The sequence below is a fragment of the Notamacropus eugenii genome, chromosome 2, assembly GCF_028372415.1.
Source record: "Notamacropus eugenii isolate mMacEug1 chromosome 2, mMacEug1.pri_v2, whole genome shotgun sequence".
Lineage (NCBI taxonomy): Eukaryota > Metazoa > Chordata > Mammalia > Diprotodontia > Macropodidae > Notamacropus > Notamacropus eugenii.
Window position 1 is genome coordinate 286,059,838 of NC_092873.1, and position 24,871 is coordinate 286,084,708.

At 37.8% G+C, this 24,871-nt stretch overlaps 1 protein-coding gene across 2 annotated transcripts in view; it reads right to left on the minus strand.

The window, feature by feature from the left end:
• Positions 1-24,871, minus strand: part of VAV3 (vav guanine nucleotide exchange factor 3) — a 453,372-nt gene that overhangs the window by 351,321 nt on the left and 77,180 nt on the right. For both annotated transcript variants that reach the window (XM_072644176.1, XM_072644175.1), the window contains exon 2: positions 5,317-5,433. In XM_072644176.1, coding sequence (XP_072500277.1) covers positions 5,317-5,433 — 117 coding nt within the window. The remainder of the gene's footprint in view (positions 1-5,316; positions 5,434-24,871) is intronic.

Genomic DNA, 24,871 nt, shown 5'->3' on the forward strand with positions numbered 1-24,871 from the left:
TTTAATTCTCAGGGCCTCAAATGTAAGGTTTAAAGAGGTAGGAGAGGTCTAGCCTCCCCTTAGACAATTTTTCTTAATTCTGGGTCAGTTTCCTCAATCATAAACCCTTTCTTCATTTCTGATGATTAATCCTGATTCAGCTAGTTACACTTCCCAGAATACTTCTGCAGCATTATTCAGATGAGATGCTAGGATCAAAACTACAAAAGCACTCTGTGTCTTGGAGGCAAGTTTACTGTTTGTCTAGATGTCTTCACATGATATTGAGTTACTGAAGCCCTAGATGCTTTCTATGGTATAGACTGTTTATTTTGCAACTAAAGGCATTCTTCTTTACATTTCAGTGTCTCTCTTCTGCAACCTCAGAGAGCACAGAGTCTATACTCATTTCACAAAAGAAGAAACTAAGTCTTTTAGAGGTGAACTGACTTATCCAAAGTAAAAGACGAGATTTGAACTCAGGTGTTCCTTGCTTCAGAAAAATCAGTAACAACTTTAGCCCTGAATATCTGACAAAGATACCCAGTTTTGTCTTAAAAAGGAACTGTCTTTCATTTTCCCACCACTGAGACCAAAGCAAGAGGAACTGTGGACTGTATTCCTCTCTTCTCTGGGAATCTTAGATAATTGGAGTGGGGGAGGCAAGACAAAGAATAAATTTATGTGGCAGCAGAAATCAGCTTGAATGAAGGAATGAATAAATGAATGAAAAAGTATTCATTATTTACTGTGTGCAAACTATCAATTATATGCTCTAGGAATACAGAAGCAAGATAACATCTGATCTCCAAGAGCAAGGTTGGGGAACCTACAGCCTCAAGGCCACTTGTGGCCCTCTAGGCCTCAAGTGTGGCCCTCTAGGGCCTCAAGTGTGGCCCTCTAGTGGCCCTTTGACTGAATTCAAACTTCATAAAACAAATTTCTCCACCCCATTCAAGAGATCACAATCTAATAAAAGAATAAACTTGTGCAAAATCACAGAACTTAAGAGCTAAATGTTATTTTAAAGATAATCTACTCCAGTCATTTTACAGATGAAGAAACTGAGGTTCAGAAAAATTAAATGACCTTGCCCAAGGTCACACAATTAAACACTGGGCTAGATTCTTTTGTTTGTTTTTAGTTTTATTTTATTATTTTCCCAATTAAAAAGTATTTATTTTCTCTACCTCCCATTTGGCCCCATTGAACACTTAAAAAAAAATACAATCTTCGTAACAAATATGCACAGTAAAACAAAACAAATTCTGACACCATCCATATTCAAAATGTCTCTCATTTTCTATTTTAAATCTATGACCTCTCTGGTAGGAGGTGGTTGGCTTGCTTCATCTTTGATCTTCTGGAATCATGGCTTTTCATTGCCTGAATAAAAATTCTGCACTTCTTCAAAGCTGAACTTTTTATAATGGTCTAATCATTATATATGTTCTTCCTAGTTCAGCTCACATCCCTCTGCATCAGTTCATAAAAGTCTGAGCATTCCCTTCTCAAACTGTTCATTTTGTCATTTCTTAAGGTGTAATAATATTCCATTACCTTCCTAGATCATAATTTGTTGAGCCACTCTCCAATTGGTAGGTACTCCTTTGGTTTCCAGTTATTTGCTACTATGAAAAGAGCTGCTATAAATATTTTTGTACATATCAGCCCTTTTCTTTTTTTGTGGGATCTCACTGGAGTATAAGTTGGGTTGAGATTGAGTTCCAAAGTGCTTTCCAGAAAGGTAAGACCAATTCACAGCTTCATCAACAGTACCTAGCTGAACCTGTTTTTTGCACAGCACTACATACAAAGAGTTTTGATTTCTAGGGTAAATCAGGCACAGATTGAGAACCTGAAAAGACCCTTGCTTAAAAAGTTTTACCACTGCACCCTGAGCTATTGCCAGCAGTCCTGATTGATATCTGGTCACTGCACCCAAATGGCTCTGGAGGAGAAAGGGAAGCTGGTAACTTTGCACAGCCCTCCCTCACTAAAAGCAAGGTCAATTATAAGTCATGTCATCATCTCCCTGATGTCACAGCTTGAGAAAGAAAGACAAACCACAACCACAATGGACTAGGCATGAGTAAATTAAAGTCTGTGAAAAAATCACAGTGGGTCTAAAGAAATACCTAAAGTAAAAGAGTTGCTCTCTTAAATTGAGTCACAGCTGCTCATACTCTTATTTAGTGATGTAATAACTGAATATAGACTATCTTTACTCATATGTCTATTTCTTGATTAAATTAATTCTATAGAAGGTCCATAATTGAATTAACCCAAATTCTCATTACAAGGTATGGTCTATATTAGTATCATACTGCTTGGACCAATTAATTTATTCATTGATCCCATTATTCACTCAATAAACATATATTAAGCACCTGTTATGTACCAGGCACTGTGCTTAGCACTGGGGATGCAAAAAAAAAAAAAAAAAAAAAGGTAAAAGATAGTCTCTGTCCTCAAGGAGCTCACAACCTAATAGAGGATTCAGGTTGGCAGTTTGGTGCTAACAAGGTCAGAGTATGGTTCTAATTCCCATCAAGAGCACATAGTTTCTCAGAAAGAAAAATTCTGGTTCCCCATCTCTGCAATAATCACCAACTAACTAAGATTAAGTCACAGAAGTAAAAGCCTTTTGAAAAATTAAAGGTCAGCTCATTTCTAAAATATATAGAGAACTGAGTCAAATGTACAAGAATACAAGTCATTCTCCAAATGATAAATGGTCAAAGAATATGAACAGGCAGTTTTCAGAGGAAGAAATCAAAGCTATCTATAGTCATATGAAAAAATGCTCTACATCACTATTGATTAGAGAAATGCAAATCAAAACAACTCTGAGATACCACATTACACCTATCAGATTGACTAACATGACAAAACAGGAAGATAATAAATGTTGGAGAAGATGTGGGAGACTTGGAACACTAATTCATTGTTGGTGGAGCTGTGAGTTGATCCAGCCATTCTGGAGAGCAATTTGGAACTATGCCCAAAGGGCTACACAAATATGCATACCCTTTGACCCAGCAATATTGCTTCTAGGACTGTATCCCCAAGAGATCATAAAAATAGGAAAGGGTCCCACATGTTCAAGAATATTTATAGCAGTTCTCTTTGTGATGGCCAAGAACTGGAAATCAAAGGGATGCCCATCAATTAGGGAATGACTGAATAAATTATGGTATATGAATGTAATGGAATACTATTGTGCTGTAAGAAATGATGAACAAGAAGACTTCAGAGAGGCCTGGAAAGACTTATATGATCTGATGCTGAGTGAAAGGAGCAGAACTAAGAGAATTTTATACACAGCAACAACCACAGTGTGCAAGGATTTTTTTCTGGTAGACTTAGAACCACGTTGCAATGCAAGGACTTAAAAAATTTCCAGCAGTCTCTTAAGGCAAAATGAGTTCTACATCCAGAGAAAGAACTATGGAATTCAATCGTGGAATATAACAGATCATTTTCTTTTGTATTACATTTTGGCTTGTTTTATGATTTCTCTCATTCATTTTAATTTTTCTGTGCAACATGACTAAGGCGAAAATGTATTTAATAGGAATGTATGTGTAGAACCTATATAAAATTGTATAACACCTTCGGGAGGGAGGGGGGAAGAAGAGAGAGGGAGGGGAAAAAAATCTAAGTTATATGGAAGTGATTGTAGAACACTGAAAACAAATAAAATAATAATAAAAACCAAAAATAAGAAAAATTAAAGGCCAGGTACATATATGATGTGTAATTGCCCTCTGGCTATAAGGAGGAAGCATTGTGAACACCTCAGTTTAAGTTATAGCCACCACCAGAAAAAAAAAACAAAACAACTCATGTGTTTCTTTAGGAGGCTATAACCCCAGTGGGTAACTGATGAACCAACTGGAAGGAGGGAAGTTGGGTCCCATCCAAGGCTCTGCTGGAGACAGCTCAAACCAGCTCCTTTAGCAGCAGGACTACCTCATTTTTGTCTTTTTATCTCCATCATCAACTGAACAGGGACTTAAACGTTGAATTCTAGAATGGATTATTTTCAAGTAGTCAGGACAACATATATCATTGAACAAGATTAAGCATTTCATATAAATGCTATTCAAATGTTCACCAATATAACTATTATTCATTCTTAGCTAATACTCATGTTCAGACAATGTATAGTGAGTGCTTTATGAACAAAGCAGAAATGAAGCAGCTCAAAAGAAACAAGAAATGCACAAATTTAAAAAATCTACCCCAAATATTCCCATGGACTCTTGGTCTGATCAGTCACAGTTGGATTCGCTGTAACTTGACTAGCATAGTGATATCATTTTGAGAATGAAGGACAACAACCAACCAACCAACCAATATTCATGTAAAAGATTTAATTATAAGCTAACTAACTCAGTTATGAATGATTACAACTTTTGGGAAGATTTTAACTACATCTCAAAGGAAATTATTATATGATTGTGCTAATTCTCCAAGCTAGGAAATATCACTGAGGTCAAATCAATCAAAGATCTCTTATAGATCTATAGGAAGCAGGAACCTCAGAGGCCATGTAATTCAACTTCCTGATTTTACAAATGAGGAAACTGACACCCACAGAGGTTAAGTGACTTGCCTAAGGTCACACCGGTAGTATACAGTAGAGGTAGGTCCCGTGATTCTATAGCCAAAGTCATTTCCTCCTCTAATCAATCACCCAATCAATCAACAAGCACTAAGGCTAAATGTTTACTTTGTTCCAAACACCACACAAAGTCCTAGAGTCAAAAAGGAAGGAAAATCAGTCCCTGACCTCAAGGAACTTACATTCTAATGAAAGAGACAACAGGCACATACTAAAGTATATACGAACTACAGACTGAGTAAGTAAATAGTAACATCAGATGGGAAGGCTCTAGACCTTCCCTTTTGAGGGAAAGGCTTTTGACCTTTTGTGTGTCATGGACCCCTCTGACAGTACAATGAAACCTGTAAGTCCATGGTCAAAGTGCTTAAAAGCCTTATGAATAAAATAAAATATTTATCTAACAAGGATGATCAACAGACAGCTGGTTTGTTTTGTTTTTACATAAAACTTTTCCCACAGGATTCCTATTGTCCAACTTGAGGCAAAAAAACATTTCTGGCTTTAGGAATATTATTTTCCTTTTCCCCTGAATCTACTCACTTAGGTTGAATACAACAAATGAAAAGCAAAATCTGAATTTAACAAAGAAGGTAATCTTAACCACAGTTTTAATATTTACCATAACTCTGTGAAATTGTAAATGCTTAATTAACAGGTTTAACAGGCATTCCTAAAATGCTTCTAAAAAGGTAAATTTCAATTACCTTTCCAAAATCTCGAACATCAAATAAGTCAAAAGCCTCGAAGAGTTCACTTTTCCTCATTCCAAACGTCTCACAACAAGCTGTTAGGAAGGTTCTTATGTTCTTCAGGCAGAGAAACTGAGAGAGAGAAAAAAATATTAATTCTTAGTGTATAATGATTATTATGAATACAAGCCCCCATTTAGGTTTTCCTTTTTGTCCCCTCCCACATTGATGGAGTCAGAATTCATTTCAGGATATTCATAAGTCCACCTGAACCCAACGTGTGACTCAACAGCCCATTTTTTGAAAGTAAACACAAGATTTTCCAGAAGCTAGAATTGTAGCATCCTGAAATAATGTTGTCACCTCTAGCAAGCAAGCAGGGTGTGTTATCTGTTTAACAGTATGGTGGGTTTGTTTTTTAATAAACAGGTTGTTAAAAGGCATTCAGCATGTCCATCTTCACCTCCCTCCAACACATACACACACACACACACACAGACACACACACACACTCACACACACAGAGTGATGTTCCTTATAGGGATCCCAGTGAAACAAATGCCAATCATGGTAGTGAAAACCTCGTGGGAAGAGTGCCAATAAACACTGTAGCAACGAGGCGGCCAATAATAAAAGTACATAGAGGGACTGTTTTCACTTTTTAAAAATTCATGAGAGGCCTTTACTACACAGGCTTACTCTACATGCAGGTCCTCAACATGGAATTGCTTATTAACAGATTAAAAGCCCCACATTCTGCCAAGACAGACAATAATTAGACTCCTGGGGATTGGACAGCTACAGTCTTGCAATATTTTTTACATAATTAAGTGCCCAGCTCATAATTCACCCAGGAGCTGAACATAATTGCACAGTACAGAAAGCACCTACAAAAGCCTCCCATCACACACATTGTGTAGAAGCAAAAATCTGGTGTAGTCACAAAATGGTTTTGCTCATTTTTTAAAGGGTTTTCAATCAAAAGTAGGCTTGGCATATAGAATAGACATGCCTATTACATTTATAAGAGAGAGATATTAAAAACTAGGAATCTGATCCCTGCTGAAAGCAATTTCTAACCTCTCTGAGCCATAGGCAATGCCCAAGGATTTATGTGCTAAGTAATGTCAATAGACTGGTGGAGATCTGTATTCTAGACAGTGCTCCCACACCAGTGAAATCATAATTCCTTCATGTATTAGCATCCCTGGTTTATTCCTGAGTTCTTTTGAAATACTCTTCTGGGAAGTCTATAAAACAGGGTCTTTTTCTTTCTGTTCAGCTGCTCTGAGACTAGTCACAGATCTCCTGATCTTTTTGATTAATGTTCTACCCAGATCCTACTTTTAGAAACAGTGCTCAAGTACATTTTTGCTTCACAGAAAGTAAACCTCCTTCATTTGTTCATTCTCAAGAGCACCAACAAAATATTAATTTGCTTAGGTAACATTTCTCTGTGCTCAATGTAAACTCCTTAAGGTCAAAAACTATTTTGGTTATCTCTAGGCTTTTGGCATATAGCAGGCATTTCATGGATACTTTTTGAATTATTAGATTTTTTTCATTATAAATATTTTTTTAATTTTATTTTTAATTTATGGAATAAAACAAGCAATTCTAGAACATAGTATAATAAAAAAAGAAAACTGCACATGAAACTGAAAATCTACTATGTACAATTTGCTACTCTTTTTAAATATATAATAAAGCTATTAAATAAATTTCTCTTTCTTTTGTCCCTCCTTCTTCCCTCCCCCCACCCTAGAGATGATCCTGGTCTAGGCCTTCACTGTTTCTAACCAGGAGTATTGCAAAAGTTCACATAATAGTAAAACTGATATTTCTAAAATACAAATCCAATTATGTCACTACTCAGCATATGATGTTTCATTTATTACTCTCTATTGCTTCAAGGATAAAACACATACTTCTGTTTGGGATTTAAAGCCCTTCACAATCTGGCTCCAGTTTAGATTTTCAGGATGATTAGACAATGCATTCTCTCATGTATTCCATGATCTAGCTAAACTGACCTAATTTTTTTCTCTAAAATGTCTTTGCCCCAAAATCCACCTTTCTTTAGAGTTTCCCATTTTCTATTGATCAGTCATTTTAGTCCTGACTCTTCACGATCTCAGATGGGGCTTTCTTGGCAAAGATAATGGAGTGATTTGGCACTTCCTTCTCTAATTTATTTTACTTATGAGGAAACTGAGGCAATGAAGATTAAGTGACTTGTCCAGGGTCACACAGTTAATAAGTGTCTGAGGCCAGATTTGAACTCAGCAAGATGAATCTTCCTGACTTTACACTCAGCATTCTATCCACTGTCCCACCTAGCTGCCCTTTTTCTGTAGAGGCCACCAAAATCCTTCTACTCCTGCAGAGTCACAAGTTAATATTATCCTTGATTTCTCACTTTCCTTCATCCCATATACCAAATAGCTTACTACTTCTCATCATTTCCAACTCTATGACATATCCCCCATCCATTCTCTTCTCTGTACACATGTGGTCACAGCCTTTGTTCAGCTGAGTCAAGGCAATGAGCATTTATTAAGCACTTGCCAGGCACTATGCTAAGCGCTGGGGCTACAGAGAAAGACTAAAACACAGTCTCTCTGCCCTCAAAAATCTCACAATCTTATAGAGAAGACAGTGTGTAAAAAAAAGTCTAACTACAAGACATGTACAGCATAAAGTAGTGTTAGAGGAAAGACACTAGTAGTAGGGAACACCAAGAAAGACTTCCTACAGAAGGTGGCATGTATGTTGATTCTTAAAAGAAACCAAGAGTCACATTTGAGGAAAGATAACATTCCAGATGTGGGTTGTGGTCAGTGACAAGGCAAGGAGTCAGTAGGTAGAGTTTTGTGTGTGAGCAATAGCAAATAGGCCAGAGTAACTGGACCATAAAGTCCACAGAGGCATCTGAATGATGGGAGATGAGAAGGATGGGAGAAGAGAGAGCTCTCAACAAATTGCCTCAATTTTTTTTCAATGAAATATGACACAATGTCCCTAGCTGAGAAGTTGTAGGAAGAGGGAGCCATGGGAGAGTTCAAGAAGAATCAAAAGTCTGGAAAAGCTGCTCTGGTAAGTAGAATGAAAAAAAAATCCATTATGGAGATGTAAAAGCATTACCTTGCTATACTGAGGGTCCAGCTGAGATTATATAATGTAAACTGATAGTGGACCCAGTAAGCATAAATTTCTTCAGCTTCATTCAGCTGTACATAAATAGGAGTGAGGAAAGGAATAATAAAATTTTGGGAGTTTGGCAACATATGATCAACAGTGGGAGGAAGCCATCATCTCCTCTCACCTGTAGCACTAAAATAACCTACTAATTAGGCTCCATCCAAATCCATACTCCACACACCTGCCAAAGGGATTTTCCTGAAGTGCAATTCTATCCATGTAAATCTTCCATTTGATAAAAGCCAATGTCTCCCTCTTGCTCCTAGGATCAAATTAAGCTTCTTTGTTTAGCTTTTAAAGTCCTTCATAACCTGATTCCAACCTAGCTTTCCTGCCTAATTACAGATTACTCCCTTTCTCATACACTATGGCATAACCAACCTAGGCTTTTTACTGTTCCTCATATACAGCACCCTCCATCCCTCAACTCTAAATTTGCAGTGACTCCCCCCTATACCTGAAATTCATTTCCCCTGATGCTAATGACCCCCCTCTCAAAAATATTACCTTGTATATATGTTGTATATGTTTATTAATATACATTTTATTTCCTCAATAGAATGTAAACTCCTCAAGGAAAGGGACTACTTTTTTTTGCCTGTTTAACTCTATCACCCAATACGGTACTTGACACATTATAGATGCTTAATACTTGTTGATCAATTGACATTACTTTATCTCCTACTTGCGTGCCTTTGCAAAGGCTATATGCCATGCCTGCAATGCTCCCTCCTTCACCTCCACCTGTTGGAACTCCCTGCTCCCTCCAAGGCTCAACTCAAATGCCAACTCCATTTAAGAAGTCTTTCCTGATTTGCCTAGTTAAGTGGCATTTGCCTGAAATCACTCAGTATTTATTTTACATACAGTCTCTTTTTACCTATATGTGAACATGGTATATCATGCCAGTAGAATATAAATTCTTTGAGGGGAAGGATAATGTCATTTTTTATTTGTTTCTCTAGTTCAAAGCATGACATATAGTAGGTGCTACATAAATGCTTATTCATTGATATAAACCTCAAGAAAAAAATGAAACAGTGATAAACTCTAGCAAATGCCCACCTTACAAAAATTAAGATATTAGAAACTTACTTTGAGCATTAGGAACACAGTCCTCTAAATGGGCAGAGCCCCACAGAATTGTTACCTCCTTCATTTTTTAGACTAACTTCAGCACATTTTTTGGTGCCCCAACGTTGTTGACTCATACTAAATTTGCAATCCAATGAAAATTCAAAGGCTTTTTTCACATAGCCTGTTTGCAAGCAAGGGCTTCTTCTTCCTGGATCAGGAATAGCAGCAGTTAACGTGGCTCCTAACATTAGCAAAGCATTTTATAGTTTGCAAGCCTTTTATACGCTATTGTTGGTTCAGTCATTTCAGTCCTGAATCTTCATGATGCCATTTGGGATTTCCTTGGCAAAGATACTAGAGTGGTTTGCTATTTTCTTCTCCAGCTCATTATACAGATGAGGAAACTGAGGCAAACAGGGTTAAGTGACTTCTCCAAGGTCACACAGCTAATAAGTGTCTAAGGCCAGATTTGAACTCAAGAAGGTAAGTCTTCCTGATTTCAAGCCCAGGTCTATCCAATGAATCACCTAGTTGCCTTTCATATGCACCAACTCAAATTTAAGCACCTGAATCTCCATGTGGAAGTTTACATTTTTCCTAATTAGATTCCATATCATTCAATTTCTCCTAGTGTTTCACCCTCTTGAGATCATGTGAGGACCTGATTTTACCATGCAGCATATTAACTATATCTCCAGCTTTGTGTCATTAGCAAGTTTGACAGACATATCATCAGTATCTTCATGGAAGTTATTAATAAAAACTGGAGAGCACAGGACTTATGACAAACATCCACAATACCCAACTAGACAGAAATGTAGGTTTCATGTCAAGAAGATATTTCTTAACAATCGGAGCTACTCAAAAATACAACAGGTACCTAAAGAAGCAGTCTATTCCTTCTTCATAGAAGTCTTCAAGAAGCAAGAGTGGATGATCACTCATTAAATATGTCACAATGGAGATTCCATTGGGTATAAATTGAACTAAATATTTACTGAGGTTCTTTCTAACTCCCAAATTTTATGATTTTTAATAAGAATTTCTCCTTAAATGGACGTTGATCTATAAAATCAACATTCTGAGGACAGGAATTTAATCAGTTGTTAACCAGCTGTTGTACTACCATCTCTTCTCCATTTTGTTACTGTCATAAAGATAGCACTGATAGGGCTTTGTTAACATCTACATAAACTGTAGATACAGCAGTTCCTGGTCTGCCAGTCTAGAAATTACATGCAAAAAAAAAGAGGAAATGACATTAGTGTGACATGACCTTAGGTTTCCTTACTTAATGTCTGGCAATGCTGCTTGAGGCAGAGCAGGTTTGACATGGAAGATGGGCATCTAAGCCTCTTTGTTGTCATCCCAAGTCCATGACTGGTTTCCCTCCCAAAATATTACAACCAAATGTTAAGCATGATATTTTATAATCAGGTCACAACGGCCACATCCCTCTTTCCTCATCTAATCTTCAGTATGAATGATATCAAATTAATCCTAACAAATGAGTAGTCTCCAAAAAAAGGTGATCCCATATTCTCCTCAGAATAATTAACAATACAGAATTTAGGAATCAATACTAGCACTGAATAACTAAACATCAAAATGGACAAAACTTATTTTTTACTTTCTTTATTCCCATTTGGCTCACTCCCCTAACTTGTATTTGCAAGTTGTGTTCCCTAAGAGCAATTCACTACTACTAATATCAGGATTCTGGGGGACTGGGAATTCTATTAGTATCTTGGAATAACCCCCAACTATTACTGGAATAGTTTCCTTTCCATGTGTGAAAGTCATAAAACTATATGGTCACATGGTATTAGTAATGTGTGTGGGTACTAACTAATGTCCTTCGTTTTGTAAAACTCTTCCTCCACTGGTAGGCTGCTGCTGGAGGGAGGCATAGGGAAGCAATGTTGACTGAACAAAGGATGAGATATACTCAGTGTATCCAAAGAACAATCTTCTCTACCCTTTGTGCTAGGCTGGCTCATATCTATCCCATAGGGCTTATCTTCACCAATCTGAGGATTTTTATAAATTCTACTTTAAGTTAAAATCTTTTTCCTATCTTACTACTTCTATTTATTGCTCTGAGCTGCCTAAGGGATATTCCAGTGAAATATCAGGCTTCTGATCCTCACTCCAAGATAAGATATCACTCCAGCTCTTCCTTACCTCACCTATTTAAATAGTGCCTCATACAGAGACTGAATCAACTTCAAGGGACCATGGATTCAGTAGGTTTGCCCCTTCATGAGATGCGGCCAGGGAGAGAGGGAGGGTCTGTTAGTGGGATAATGACATCATGCACAGAGAGGAGAAGAAAGCAGTTTGCTTCTCTCCTGGGACTGCATCAGTGATAAGTGAACCAGCCACAGCTGCCGTAGTCCATTGTCACCTGCAATGCTTTCTATATATGCTCTCTCTCTCTCTCAGTTCCCAGGATTCTATGACCAACCTGTCCATCATATCCTCAGGAAAAGAAATCCCAAGGGGTTGGGGAGTGAAGCACCAAAGTCATATCCAGGGAATAATTCGTGAAGAAAACCTGGGTGGGAAGGGGAAAGCATGGAGGTTCAGACAGGTCTACAAAATCCTGAAGATAGGAGAACAAAAGTTTTCAGCATTAGGAAATGTGGTTGAGCTAGGCAGCTGAAATTTATCAAAAACAGACAAAGCTAAGAATGGATTTCAGAGGTACAGCCTCTCATAAATACTTCAGTGCTTGTAATAGTCTGGTTTCAGAAAGAGGAACATCTAAAGGTCAGTCTGTTAAAGTTCACCCTCCACTCAACTGGAAAGCATCACTGCTTTCTGCCTGCTGCTGGACAGCAAAGCCAATGTGTGTTCAGACACCCTTATCAGCTCTAAGTATAATGTCTTCTGCCTCTGTACTGATAAAAGCTACTTCTCCTTCTACAGGTTATGTGAATACAAATGGCTCTTTTTCTATTTCTATTTCTATAAAAAACAGAAAAAGTCACTTCTGCAACAAAATCTTAGAAGTCAGTAACCTAGAAAAGACACCAGGAGGGGAAATTACCAAAAACAAACAAAATCCTTCACACCTTATTTTAAAATGACTGCTTGTATTTAGTACTAGAATGATTTTCTCCCAAGGGATCACTAGTTCTTGATAGGGGTTGGAAGTGGGGAAAGATGGGAATGGTGAGGAGAGATTTCCTACACCTGCTTTACTATATGATATGATGAATTCATATTTGCAAACATATACATCCTAATGCATATTTAATAACTATAATGGACTTAGCATTTATATAGTGCTCTGTATCTTTAAAAAGATTTTTAACCAAATTCTAATTTTACAAATGCAGACAGAGAGAAATTAAATTACTTTCCACAGAGCATATAGAATGAGGAAGAAATCATTTGATGGTATGTCTCATTGCCTTTCTAGTCCGACTTCAAATCAGTGGACAAAGAAAGATAGCCTTACCTCAAATAAAGCAGGAAGCAGGCACTGATATTCTTCATTTAATGTCTGTTGTAACCACTTTTTAAATGGATGGAATCATGAAAATACCACTTTAATCAAATAATACATTTAAATAATATCCTTAATAATTGACTCTTCAAAATATAAAAAACCTTATGTGGGTCATAGTTTAACTAGTGAAAGATGGCAAGTTGGCTCACTCTACACTAGGTGATACTATATCCCATAAAACTACATCAGTGTTATTTTTATATTTGGGGGACAGTATGCATTAAGTATACAGTTTCCAGGTGTGACTATTAGATTCTGCCCTCTAACTATTCTCCCTGTAGATATCTAAGTTCTCCCCTCTCCTATCCCTCCTTCACACAGCTGCCAAAATGGTCTACCTAATGCCCTATTCCCAATGCTCAGAAACCTTCAAAAACTCTGAGAATAAAACAAAAACTCATTATTTTAGCATTCATGGTGCCTTGCACTATAATTCCAATCTACCCTTCCAACCTCCTTTTACATAATTGCCCCTTCATACACTCTAGATTCCTGCCAAGCTGCTTTATGAGATCGAGCCTCAGTTTCACCCTTCTTCAACCTGCTTCCATTCATTCACTCCAGCTGACCCCTTCTCTGGAAGATCCCCTTTCCTCACTGCCAACTGTTAAAATCCATGGTTTCAAGGGCCCTGTCAGGTGCCATCTCTTCCATGTCTCCATCTCCTAGTTGAAAGGAAAGAGGGTGGCAAAGGAACAACAATTTTCCAGGCATTGTGCATGTGTTCTTAGAACTCATTTGCCTAGATCACTCTTCTGTTTTCACATTCTACTTTGTGTCATATTTATATGCATATATGTCATATGCCTCCATTAGAATGAAAGTTCCTCAAAGGCAGGGACAACGTCATCTTCCACCTTTGTGTCACTAACCAGACTCATTGAACATTTCTTCCTAGGTGGCACAGTGGATGGAGCACCTGACCTGGAGTTAGGAAGACCTGAGTTCAAATCTGGCCTCAGACATTTAGCTGTGTGACCCTGGGCAAGTTGTTTAATCTTTGTCTGTCTCAGTTTCCTCATCTGTAAAATGGAGATCATACTAGTTCCTCCTTCCCAAGGTTGTTGGAAGATCAAATATGACAATGATTGTAAAGCATGATACTTACTAGCTATGTAACCCTGGGCATAAGCCCTGTTTCCCTCAGTTTCCTCATCTATAAAATGAGCTGGAGAAGGAAATGGCAAACCATCTCAGTATCTTTGCCAAGAAAACCTCAAATAGAATCATGAGGAGTCTGATACGACTAAGAAACAACTAAATAACAACACAGTGCTTAGCACATAAGAAGTACTATGTAAATGTTATTATTTACTCTAAAAATATTGTTATTGTTGCTGTCATTTAGGGAAAAAAAGCAAGTCATTTGACTTGCTTCATTCAATTGACTTTGTGAATTTGACCCTGAGTGTAGCAGCTAAATTGAATCCCGACATCGTGAGCAACCAAATGAAAAGATCTTTCTTAGTGACTGCCTTGAACACATGCCCTTCTACGTGTCTTGGAGCAGACGGGGGTGAGGATATCAGGTGACTGCTAAGTTGCTGTAAATATAACAAAGGAGCTCAGGAGGATGGAGGACCTTGACTTGAGCCATTAAAAATGTCATATTTGGTTCAGTCAAGAGACATGATGAATGGTTTTATCCTGCACTCCACACTACGGCAATCCAACAACGTTTCATCTAAGAAATTCCCCAAAGCTTCGGTGTTGATACAGATGTCTCCACTCTGCAACATACAGAGCAATGTTTTCAGCAGCCTCCTGATTCAATTTGGGAAATTTAATTCTCTGCCCCCTGGCTGATGGAGCTGATAAATCTACTTCCAACAACCTCACAACTTCAACATCTTAATCTCAGGCGAAGCGAAGTAGGAGTGCAGCACACGCTTCTCAGTTCAGTTTTCTCAATCTTATTTGCTTTAAAGTAGGAAAGATGATGATGATGATAGCGATGACAGTAATGACAACATTTATATAGCAATTTACAGGTTTTTTGGGTGGCTAGGTGGTACAATGGATAGAACACTGGACTTGGAATCAGGGAGACACCCTAAGGAGTTCAAATCCAGCCTCAGACAATTACTAGCTGTGTGATCTTGGGCAAGTCACTTAAATTCTGTCTGCCTCAGTTTCTTCATCTGTAAAATGAGCTGAAAAAGGAAGTGGCAAACCACTACAATATCTTTACCAAGAAAACCCCAAATGAGGTCAGAGAGAGTCAGATACGACTGAAAAACAGACTGAACAAGAATTGCTTATGTCTATTCATTTGATCTTAAAGACAGACAATAATTCTGCCTAAGAATCTCAAGAACTAGGCTGATTGACTTCAAATTCCTCAGTATTGAAGCAACTTAAAAAAAAAATCATACCTGTTTAAGTTAAACAGTATATATATATATTTCAAAAACTGCCAGAGTATCCAAAAATGTGTTCACCAGAATAGTTGTTGTGTCAAAGATAAGAAAAGAGGACTCTCACAAAATGGATTGTTGCTGCAGAATGATGATGTGTGACCATAGACATACAAAAGGTCTAATAGGAACCTGGGATAAAAATAACTGTTTTAAACAATAGCACCCCAAAACATACACAGACACATAGAAGGGCATGTGTTCATGGTAGTCACCAAGAAGGATGTTTTCACTTGGTTACTTATGATGTCGGCATTCAATTTAGCTGGTATACTCAACACTTGAGGACCTAGAGGGCTATATGCAGCCTCAAGACTGCAGGTTTCCCATCCCTGTATATCAGATTTAAAAGGCCACCAACTTTTTTATTAGCCTCTAAGCACCCTGAAGGGAGTGGGGGGAATATATTACAAAGATACATTCAAAAATCCTATTCAGTTTTTAAGTCACAGCACTGAAAACACTGCTTGGAATGAGAAGTCATTGTTACTTTGGGATTCCTTGACTAACTTGCTAATAAAAACTACACACATTATTTTTTGTAATAAAAACATCACATTAAACATGACTTTTAACACAAATTGGGCTAATTTACCAATGGACCCTCCTTTAATGAAATATTATAGGATAGATACAGTGGGGGGGGGGGCAAAGAAAACATGTCATTTCCACGAGTTACAAAAGGTAACATCAGGTAAAGAGGCAGATCTTAACATGCCTAAAACTCTGTTGTACAGTGTATGATTCATCTTCCAATGGCAGAAAATGTTTGGAATGGAACACCAACAGCAACCCCATCCAGCAAAGAACAAGAAACCACATGCCAGACTCAACCCCAAAGTAGACAGGTTATAGAAGTTCCTTATTAGCATACAACTTTCAAAATGAAGAATGAGGTGCTAAGTGACTTAGGGATCTACATCTGATTAATAGGGAGGAGTACTTGCCATTTCCATCCATCAGCCTTTACAAATCTTTTATTCTAGATCTTAAGAAACAAGAATAAGGATTATCAAGGCCAAACCAAAATATGAGGCTTATGAGTGCCTAGCCAAATGGGTCAACTACCTATTCCTATATCCCCCAAAATGCAACTCCAGTTTTATAAAAACCCTGGTAGAAGAGATTAACTGGAATAGTGGCTATGGATAGCTTCAGTAGTGGCCCTTATGAAAATCGAGGTCCTTTTCATCTGTCTGCTCACTAGCCTTGCTTTCCATGATTTAGAAGGATAATTTCTTTAATTAGCTCTGCCCACACTGGAAAATTTAGAGGGCTAGGAGAATTTTGGGTTTCCAGGAGGCTGTGTTCATGCATTAATCATTGCAACAATGTTTAAAGCAGCAAAACTAGGTCTTTGAAAGTCACAGGTTGAAATGAAGAAGGAGGAGGAGGAGGAGGAAGAGGAAAAGAAGAAGGAGGAAGAGGAGGAGGAAGAGGAGAAGAAGAAAAAGAAGAAAGGAGGAGGAGGAGAAAAAGGAGGAGGAGGACAAGGAAGAGGAGAAGCAGCAGCTCTTCCATATAAAAGGCAATCACAGTCACAAATATTACACACAATAAACAAAAAAGCAACAACCAAGGATCAACAACAGTCTATGAATGTTCTTTTTTCTTTTCCCACTCTCCTTACTTGAAAGAGAAAAAGATGTGCCTTTCCCTTCAATGCATATATCTCCTCCAATAAAATGCTTCCCTATCTTAGATTAAAGTCAGATATGATTTCCTGACAGAAACAACCATATAGGTAACATTGTTCAATAGTCATTAGATTATCAATATTAGCAAGATATAGTCAATCAATACGCAGTTATTAAGTGTGTATCAGGCACTGTGCTAAGCCCTGAAGGTACAAAGAAAGGCAAAAGACAGTTCCTGCCCATTAACAGGGCACAATCTAATGGAAGAGACAATAAACATAGACAAAAATAGTAAGCTATATACAGGATAAATTGGAAATACTTAACAGAAGGAAGGCACAAGAACTAAGACAGACTGGGAAAGGCTTCCTATAAGAGTAGGATTTTAGCTGGGACTTGAAAGAATCCAGAAAAACCAAGAGTGAGAGATGAGGAGGAAGAGAATTCTAGGCATGAGAAATAGTAGGAGAAAATGCCCAGAGCTGAGAGATGGAACTTTTTGTTCCTATAACAGCAAGGAGGTGGGTGTTACTCAATAAAAGAGCATATGAGGGAGGAGGTAAAACATAAGATATAAGAAGATTGGATAGACAGGGAGAGAGGCTAGATCATGAAAGGTTTGATCCTAGAGATGATAGAGAGCTATTAGAGTTCACTTAGCAAAGGGATGACATGGTCATGCTGATACTCTAGAAATTTTACTTTGGCAGTTTAATGAAAGATGAACTAGAGTGGGGAGACACTTGAGACAGGCTGATCCACAAACAGGCTACCGCAATAGTCCAGGTATGAGGTGATGAGGGACTGGACCAGGGGGAAGGCAGAAGCAAAGGAGAGAAGGCGGCATATTTGAGAGATGCTGCAAAGATAAAATGGATGGACCTTAGCAACATATTGGATTGGGAGAGGGGAGAGATGGGAGATAACAAGTGTTAAAAATGACACCTAGACCACAAACCTGGGGAATGAGGAGGACATTGGTGACCTCAAAGGTAATGAGCAAGTTTGGAAAGGAAGAAGCTGTGACAGCTTGCTGCAAAATGAATGAATTTTGTTAAATAAATCCCATTTTCCCTTTGAATCCTGTTATGAGGCTGTGGGTTCATTTATCTAGTAAAGAAGCTATTCCTAATTATTAAAATTATGTTTGTGAATGAAAAAGATATTTAGTTCATTTGAAGATTTGTCAGAGGTCTGATTTCATCATCATCCTACTCAAGTCAATTTGTAGACTGTCTTGTGGCTAGCCTGGGGACCAATGTCTCCAGATTCAGGTGGGCCCTCAAATGGCGAAACCCATGTTTCAGGATGTGTTTCAGGCCTTTTCAGCTCAGTAGAACCTATCATAGTTCAAGCAGCCTTCTAAAGCTCAGAGTTCCTTCTGCCAGCTCATGATGAGACATTAGAGTACTCAAGTGGGGAGGAAGAAACAGTCATCTGTGTATGACTGCAGTGATTTTGTCAGAACTGTTTACAATCTTACTGAGCCACCGTCCATGTGTCATAAAGTGAACAAACGTGCTGAAAATGAAAACAGACTGATGGGCCAGAAGAACTAGGGAATAATTGACTGAGTATGTACTGTTTTCAATGCCAAAGTACCAATTCCTGAGGCTTTAGGCACTTGGCTCTGCTTTGCACTATACTTATAACTTTAAAAATTAATAGCCAATATAATTTACTTATTCTAGTCTTCTGTACTTTCTTCCATCATTAGGTCTTAGTGGCTAGATCTTTCACATGATTCCTAAAGTTCCTTCTAGCTCTGAGTTCCATGATTCTGAATCTAGGCATCTAAGTGGTATAATGGATAGAGCACTGGACCTGACACCAAGAAGACCTGAGTTCAAATCCAACTTGAGACACTTACTTATCAGCTATGTGATCCTGGCAAGTCACTTAAGCTCCGTCTGCTTCAGAGTCTTCAACTGTAACATGGGAATAACAGCACCCACTTCACAGGATTGTGTGAGGATCAAATGAGATTATCAAGCAGAGCAAGCACATAGTAGCAGCTATATAAATGCTTGTTCCTTTCCCTTCCTTCCTTCCTGCTCTATTCAGGATCATCTAGAAGGTTCCCTACAGTAGTCTTGGACAGAAGATTCAAAGGGGTGGGTTACAATACCTCCCATCATGCTAGACATAATTGATCAAGGTTTCTTCACCTCTATGTGCTGTGTACGTATGTGTGAGTGTGTGTGTGTGTGTGTGTGTGTGTGTGTCTTGGACCCTTTTGGCAGTCTAGTGAACCTCTTCTTGAAAGAATCCTCTTAAATGCATAAAACAAAATACACAAGATACAAAGGAAGCAAATTACATTGATATACAATCATCAAAAAAATTTTAAGAAGTTCACAGATCATCCCTGAGGTCGATGCTTACAGAATCACAAAATTTCAGAGTTAGAGATGACCTCAAAAACCATCTGGTCTGACCTGTAACTGACAGAAAATCTTTTCTACAATATACCCAACAAGTTATCATCCAATCCATCCTTGAAAATTCCCCCAACACAGACCATTCCATGTTTAGATGCCTTTACTTCTTAGGAAGACTTTCCTATATCAAACTAAGTTTGCCTCTTTATAACTCCCACCCATTGCTTCTGCTTCTGCCCTCTTAAACCAAACAGAACAAGAGTAATACCTTTTCCAAGTGGCAGTCCTTTAAATTCTTAAAGATAAACTATGTTGTCTCTCTTATTTTCTCCTCCAGGCTTAAAATTTCTACTTCATTTTGGTATGACATTTTTTGGTGAGACATAGTTTCTGAGTAATCCAATAATTTTGCTCATAATGCCAGAATATCAATAAAAGGATGCTCATTTAGCTGTCTCTCTCTTAGATCAAAGACCCATCATGGTAGTGGGCTCATAGTTTATATGCTCTTAGAAGAATAGGTGTTTCTGAAGGTGGCAATCAACTCTGATTGGTTAGCAATTAATGAGAAAATAAATATTACAATGAGAGGCTGGTTGTTGTCCTTCATCTTTGAAGAGGACCAAAATGACATCACCATGATAAAGTGAAATTTCAGTGTGTCTGACTGTGGCTGATCAGACCAATACAAACTCGGAAAGCTCTACCACAGGTTGGGCACAGATAGTGTGCATGAATATTTGGGGTGGATATCCCAAATTTGTGCATCCTGCATTTACTTTGTGCTGGCTCAATTCTGCTTTGCTCAAAGAGCACAGCACCCTTCCTGATATAGGCACGCCATACTGAGCAGTCCTATGCCAGTGTCTCCCATGTTGCACAGTCAAATTCAGAGTTCTTGAGAGAGATCTTGAGCGTGTCCTTGTATCATTTCTTCTGGCCACCATGTGATTGCCTGCTCCATACAAGTTCTCCATAAAATAGTCTTTTTGGCAAGCATACATTTTGCATTCACACAACATGGCCAGCCCATCGGAGTTGTACTCTCTGAAACACAGTTTGAATACCTGGAAGTTCAGCTCAAGCAAGGACTTCAGTGTCTGGTACCTTATCCTGCCAGGTGATCCTCAGAATCTTCCTAAGACAGTTCAAATGGAAGCAATTCAGTTTTTTGGCATGCATGATGCTGGTAGACTGTCCATGTTTCACAAACATATAACAATGAGGTCAGCACAATGGCTCTGTAGACCTTCAGTTTGGTAGTCAGTCTCATACCTCTTCTCTCGCAAACCTTTCTTCAGAGCCTCCCAAACACTGAGCTAGCTCTGGCAATGCGTGCATCAACGTCATTGTCAACGTATTCATCCCTGGAAAGTACACTACCAAGGTAAGTGAACTTATCCACAGCATTCAAAACTTCTCCATTTGTTGTAACCGATGGTTCCACATGTGGATGATGTGGTGGTGGCTGATGGAGCACCTATGTTTTCTTGGTGTTAATTGTTAGGCTAAAATTAGCACTGGGTTTAGGCTGAGTTATATTACAATAAGGGTCTTAGAGTAACATCATGTCAAAGAGAGACTATTCTTATACCTACACCATCCTCCAGCCTTGGGCAATCTATGCAAAGAATTTATCCCCACCCAAACCTGAATAGAGGACAATGGCTTCCCCACCTGGGTAGGTTCTGAACAAATTGTTAACAGATTTGTTCAGTCTCATTATCAGTAACATTCTTCAAGAGACTGAACTTTTGAAATCAGGACTTTAGAAAAAGGAAGTAACTTGGGATCTCCTCAAATCATTGGTTATTAATAATCATTTCTGTCAGTGTGAACCCCAACCTCTTTCAGGGCCTTGGTTGTCATCTTCTGGATCCTCTCATAAGATCCTTAATTCACAGATTGAAATAGCGTTTCCTAAATCTAACTAAAGTTTGAAATGTCTAACTGTGGAAGATGGCTAGTGGGAAATAAAGTAGGAAAAAGGAGGTTTTTTTCTTCCTGAAAATTGAAGGAAGAGAAATAAGCAATAGGGGAAATTATATGGACAAATATGCTACCTCAGGGGTAAGTTACACTAGTTTATGAAAGCTTATTTAATGAAAGTTTATTTCATTAGCACATAGTTCTATGTACACATCATCACTAAGGGTTTTACAGGATGTCTACATTTTCAAATATTTCTTACTGCATTTTTAAGTTAATAGAGAAATTTTTTCTGCTTGATTCTCTAACTTGCATTTAGCATTTTTTTTCTCTTTAAGGGAACCAATGCTTTCCTGTTTTTATTTGGTTCTAGGGCTATATTTCTCTATGACTAGATACCAATTCTGATAGTAGAAATACAAAAAAGTTGACTTTTTAAAATTGAAAATATCAAAGCAGTTGAGGAAAATAACTGGAAACCTTCCTAAAGGAAACTGATTAAATAGACATTTCTTCTACTGAGTGACTATACAAGGCATTACTCAATGCATTTAGGAATATATAGATAAATAGAGTGTGGTTGTTTCCCTGAAAGAGGGAACATAGAAATAAAAAACTCAGCTAGAAGATAGATAATAGGACTTCATTTGAGATCTAACTTCATGTGAGGTGCTGCCTTCGCCATAAATGATTAAGGTACATCCTTTCTCTATAGATTTGGAACCAGAAGGGACTTTGGAAGTCAGCTAGCCCACCCCTTGCTTTTTACAGATCAGGAACCTGAGGTCCAGAGAGGCTATCTAAGGAACATGCCCAAGGTTACACAGGTGGCAAGTAGTAGTGCTGGATTCTGAACCCAGGTCATTTGACTCCAAATCTAACACTTTCCGCTGTAGTAAACCATCCCTGATGTAGAAGATCGAGCTTCCATATAGAAGATTAATTAGTTTTGCTCTGCATAATACCAGAGAGGAGAAAACTAATGCATTGGAGGTATAGAGATATGAGCCTCTGCTCAATTCAAAGGGGAATCAAGCTTTTGTTTTTCTTTTTTAAACAATCAGAACTGTCTAAGATAAAAAAAACAAACTAACTAAAATATCTACATCCTTTGACTGGGAAAACATGTTACCAGGAATGACACAAGGAAGTTAAAGAGTAAGGTTCCATGTACTTCAATAAACTCATATCAATCCTTTCTGTATTAGCAAAGAACTGGAAATAAAGTCAATGTCCATTGATTGGGGACTATTTAAACAAACAGTGATACAAGGTTATAATATAATATTATTCAATTGTAACAATGAAAATGAAGAACTCAGAGAAGCATGAAAAGACTTATGTGAACCAATGTGAAGTCAGAACTATGGAAATATACACAGTAACTAGAAAATCATGAATGGAAAACACAATAACAAAAAACCAGGAAAATGAATACCATTCAAGCTTACTGCCTTAAAGCTGCACTAAGACTTCTGGGACACTGTAAAATTATAATGACAAAGGAGGAGAGATGAAAATATGTGCTTCTTCCCCTTCCTTTCAGAGGTCTAGGACTATGGGTGTGGAGCATCATTTATACGTCCAATTTGGCTGCCATATTGATTAGTTTCACTGAACTTTTCTTTCTTCTTTTAAATTCTGTGTTAAAAGTAATGGCTTGTTGGGCAAGGGAGAAGGAGACCTGGAATGGACAGAGATAAGGCCTGATTCTGCGATTTCATTGATAGTACTTATGAATGAAAAAGATATTTACTCAATTTAAAGGTCAATCTCAAAGTCATGATTTAATGTGAGACATCCCTGAATAACCAATTAGGTAGTCTGAGAGTTGCTGTGGCCAAAAATTCATGACCCCAAAGTCAACTTGGTGATTAACCTCTCCAAACTTGGCACGGTGGTCCTTTTATGCAAGGAAACTCTTTGTACTAACACAGGAATGCACCTTCTCTGCAACTTCCTGCCTTTTTAAAGAACACCAAGGGGTTAAGTTACCTACCTAGGGTCTCACAGACAATATGTTTCAAATATCTACCTGGCTTTCAGGCTGGCTTTCTATGTATTATTCCATGTTGCCTCTAATTTTGGAAATTTGGAAAGTTTTAAAAGAAGACAAAAACTAGAAATGTCTAAAAATGAAATGGGAAGAAGTCTATTCCTCATCAGAGGAATATTATAGGTGGGATGATCATTTACGCAGGAGCTTGTGGAGCAGTCTTTTTTGTGTCAAACACTGGTAGTCCAGTGGAACCCATGGACTCCTTTAAATAACGTTTTTAGATGTTAAAATTAAATTAATTGAGTTACAAAGGAAATAAATTCTATTGAAATATAACTATCAAAAATTTTTTAAAGAGAATTCACCAACACCAGACTAAAAACCTCTATTGAGTTTCTGAGAGACAATGTCGAGGATAGAGCATTTCACTTTGAGTTGGAAATATCTGAGTTTGAATCAACTGTGCCTTAGACATTTATTAGCCATGATACTAGGTCATCTAATATACTTAACATAGCCTCATTTTCCTCTTCTTAAGAAGGAGATAACAATACCCTACCTCACAGAGTTCTTGTCAGAAAGAAGATCTATAAAGAGCTTTGCAAATATTGCAACACCATATGAATGTTAGATATTATAAAGGATTCATCTGTCAGGTAGAGAGTCAGATTCAATGACCTTTAAGGTCTCAAAGACTCTTGAGAGTGTTTGTATGAATCTAAAATGAGCTAACATCATCCATTTGGGAAGTGACATGATATTTGAGTTTAGACTGTTGGTGAAAAAGTACTATGCTGGTATATAGATGGGGAAGGCAATGGGGTCAATGTATTTGTCAGAAGCTTGAATATAGAATATGATAGCATTGATGGAAGACTTCAGGATGATGAGTTGGAAGCAAAGGCACTCACTTGTAGAGAAAGGAGAGCAGAGGATGCTGGGAAAGTAAGTAGAACTTGAATTTATACATTATAGTCAATTTTCTCTTAGATTTTTCCATTGCCATTGGAAATGAAGATACAGTTGGATTTGACAAAGGGCACAGGCAAGTCAGTAGGATGGAAATGTAAAAAGAAGTCGAAGAACTCTGCCTTGCCTTCTGTGATAAGAGGTGACAATTTGGATTTGCCAGCCTCCTGACAAGATATAGTGCCCCTGGATTTAAAATTGACAGATTGGCAGACAATTATATTGGCAAACTATAGGGTAGGTATGAAGAGGGGAAAGAGTGAAGCAGTCCCTGTACTTAATTAGGATTTCTTTCACACCTGGACAGGAGGGCCAAAAGGCAAATTGTAAGGCCTGTAATTTAATTCTTTGTTACATTAATGTATTAAAACACAGACTCCATGAGTTTGAAAAAGAAATTAGGAAAACCAAAATTTTATATTAAAACACACACATTATAAAAT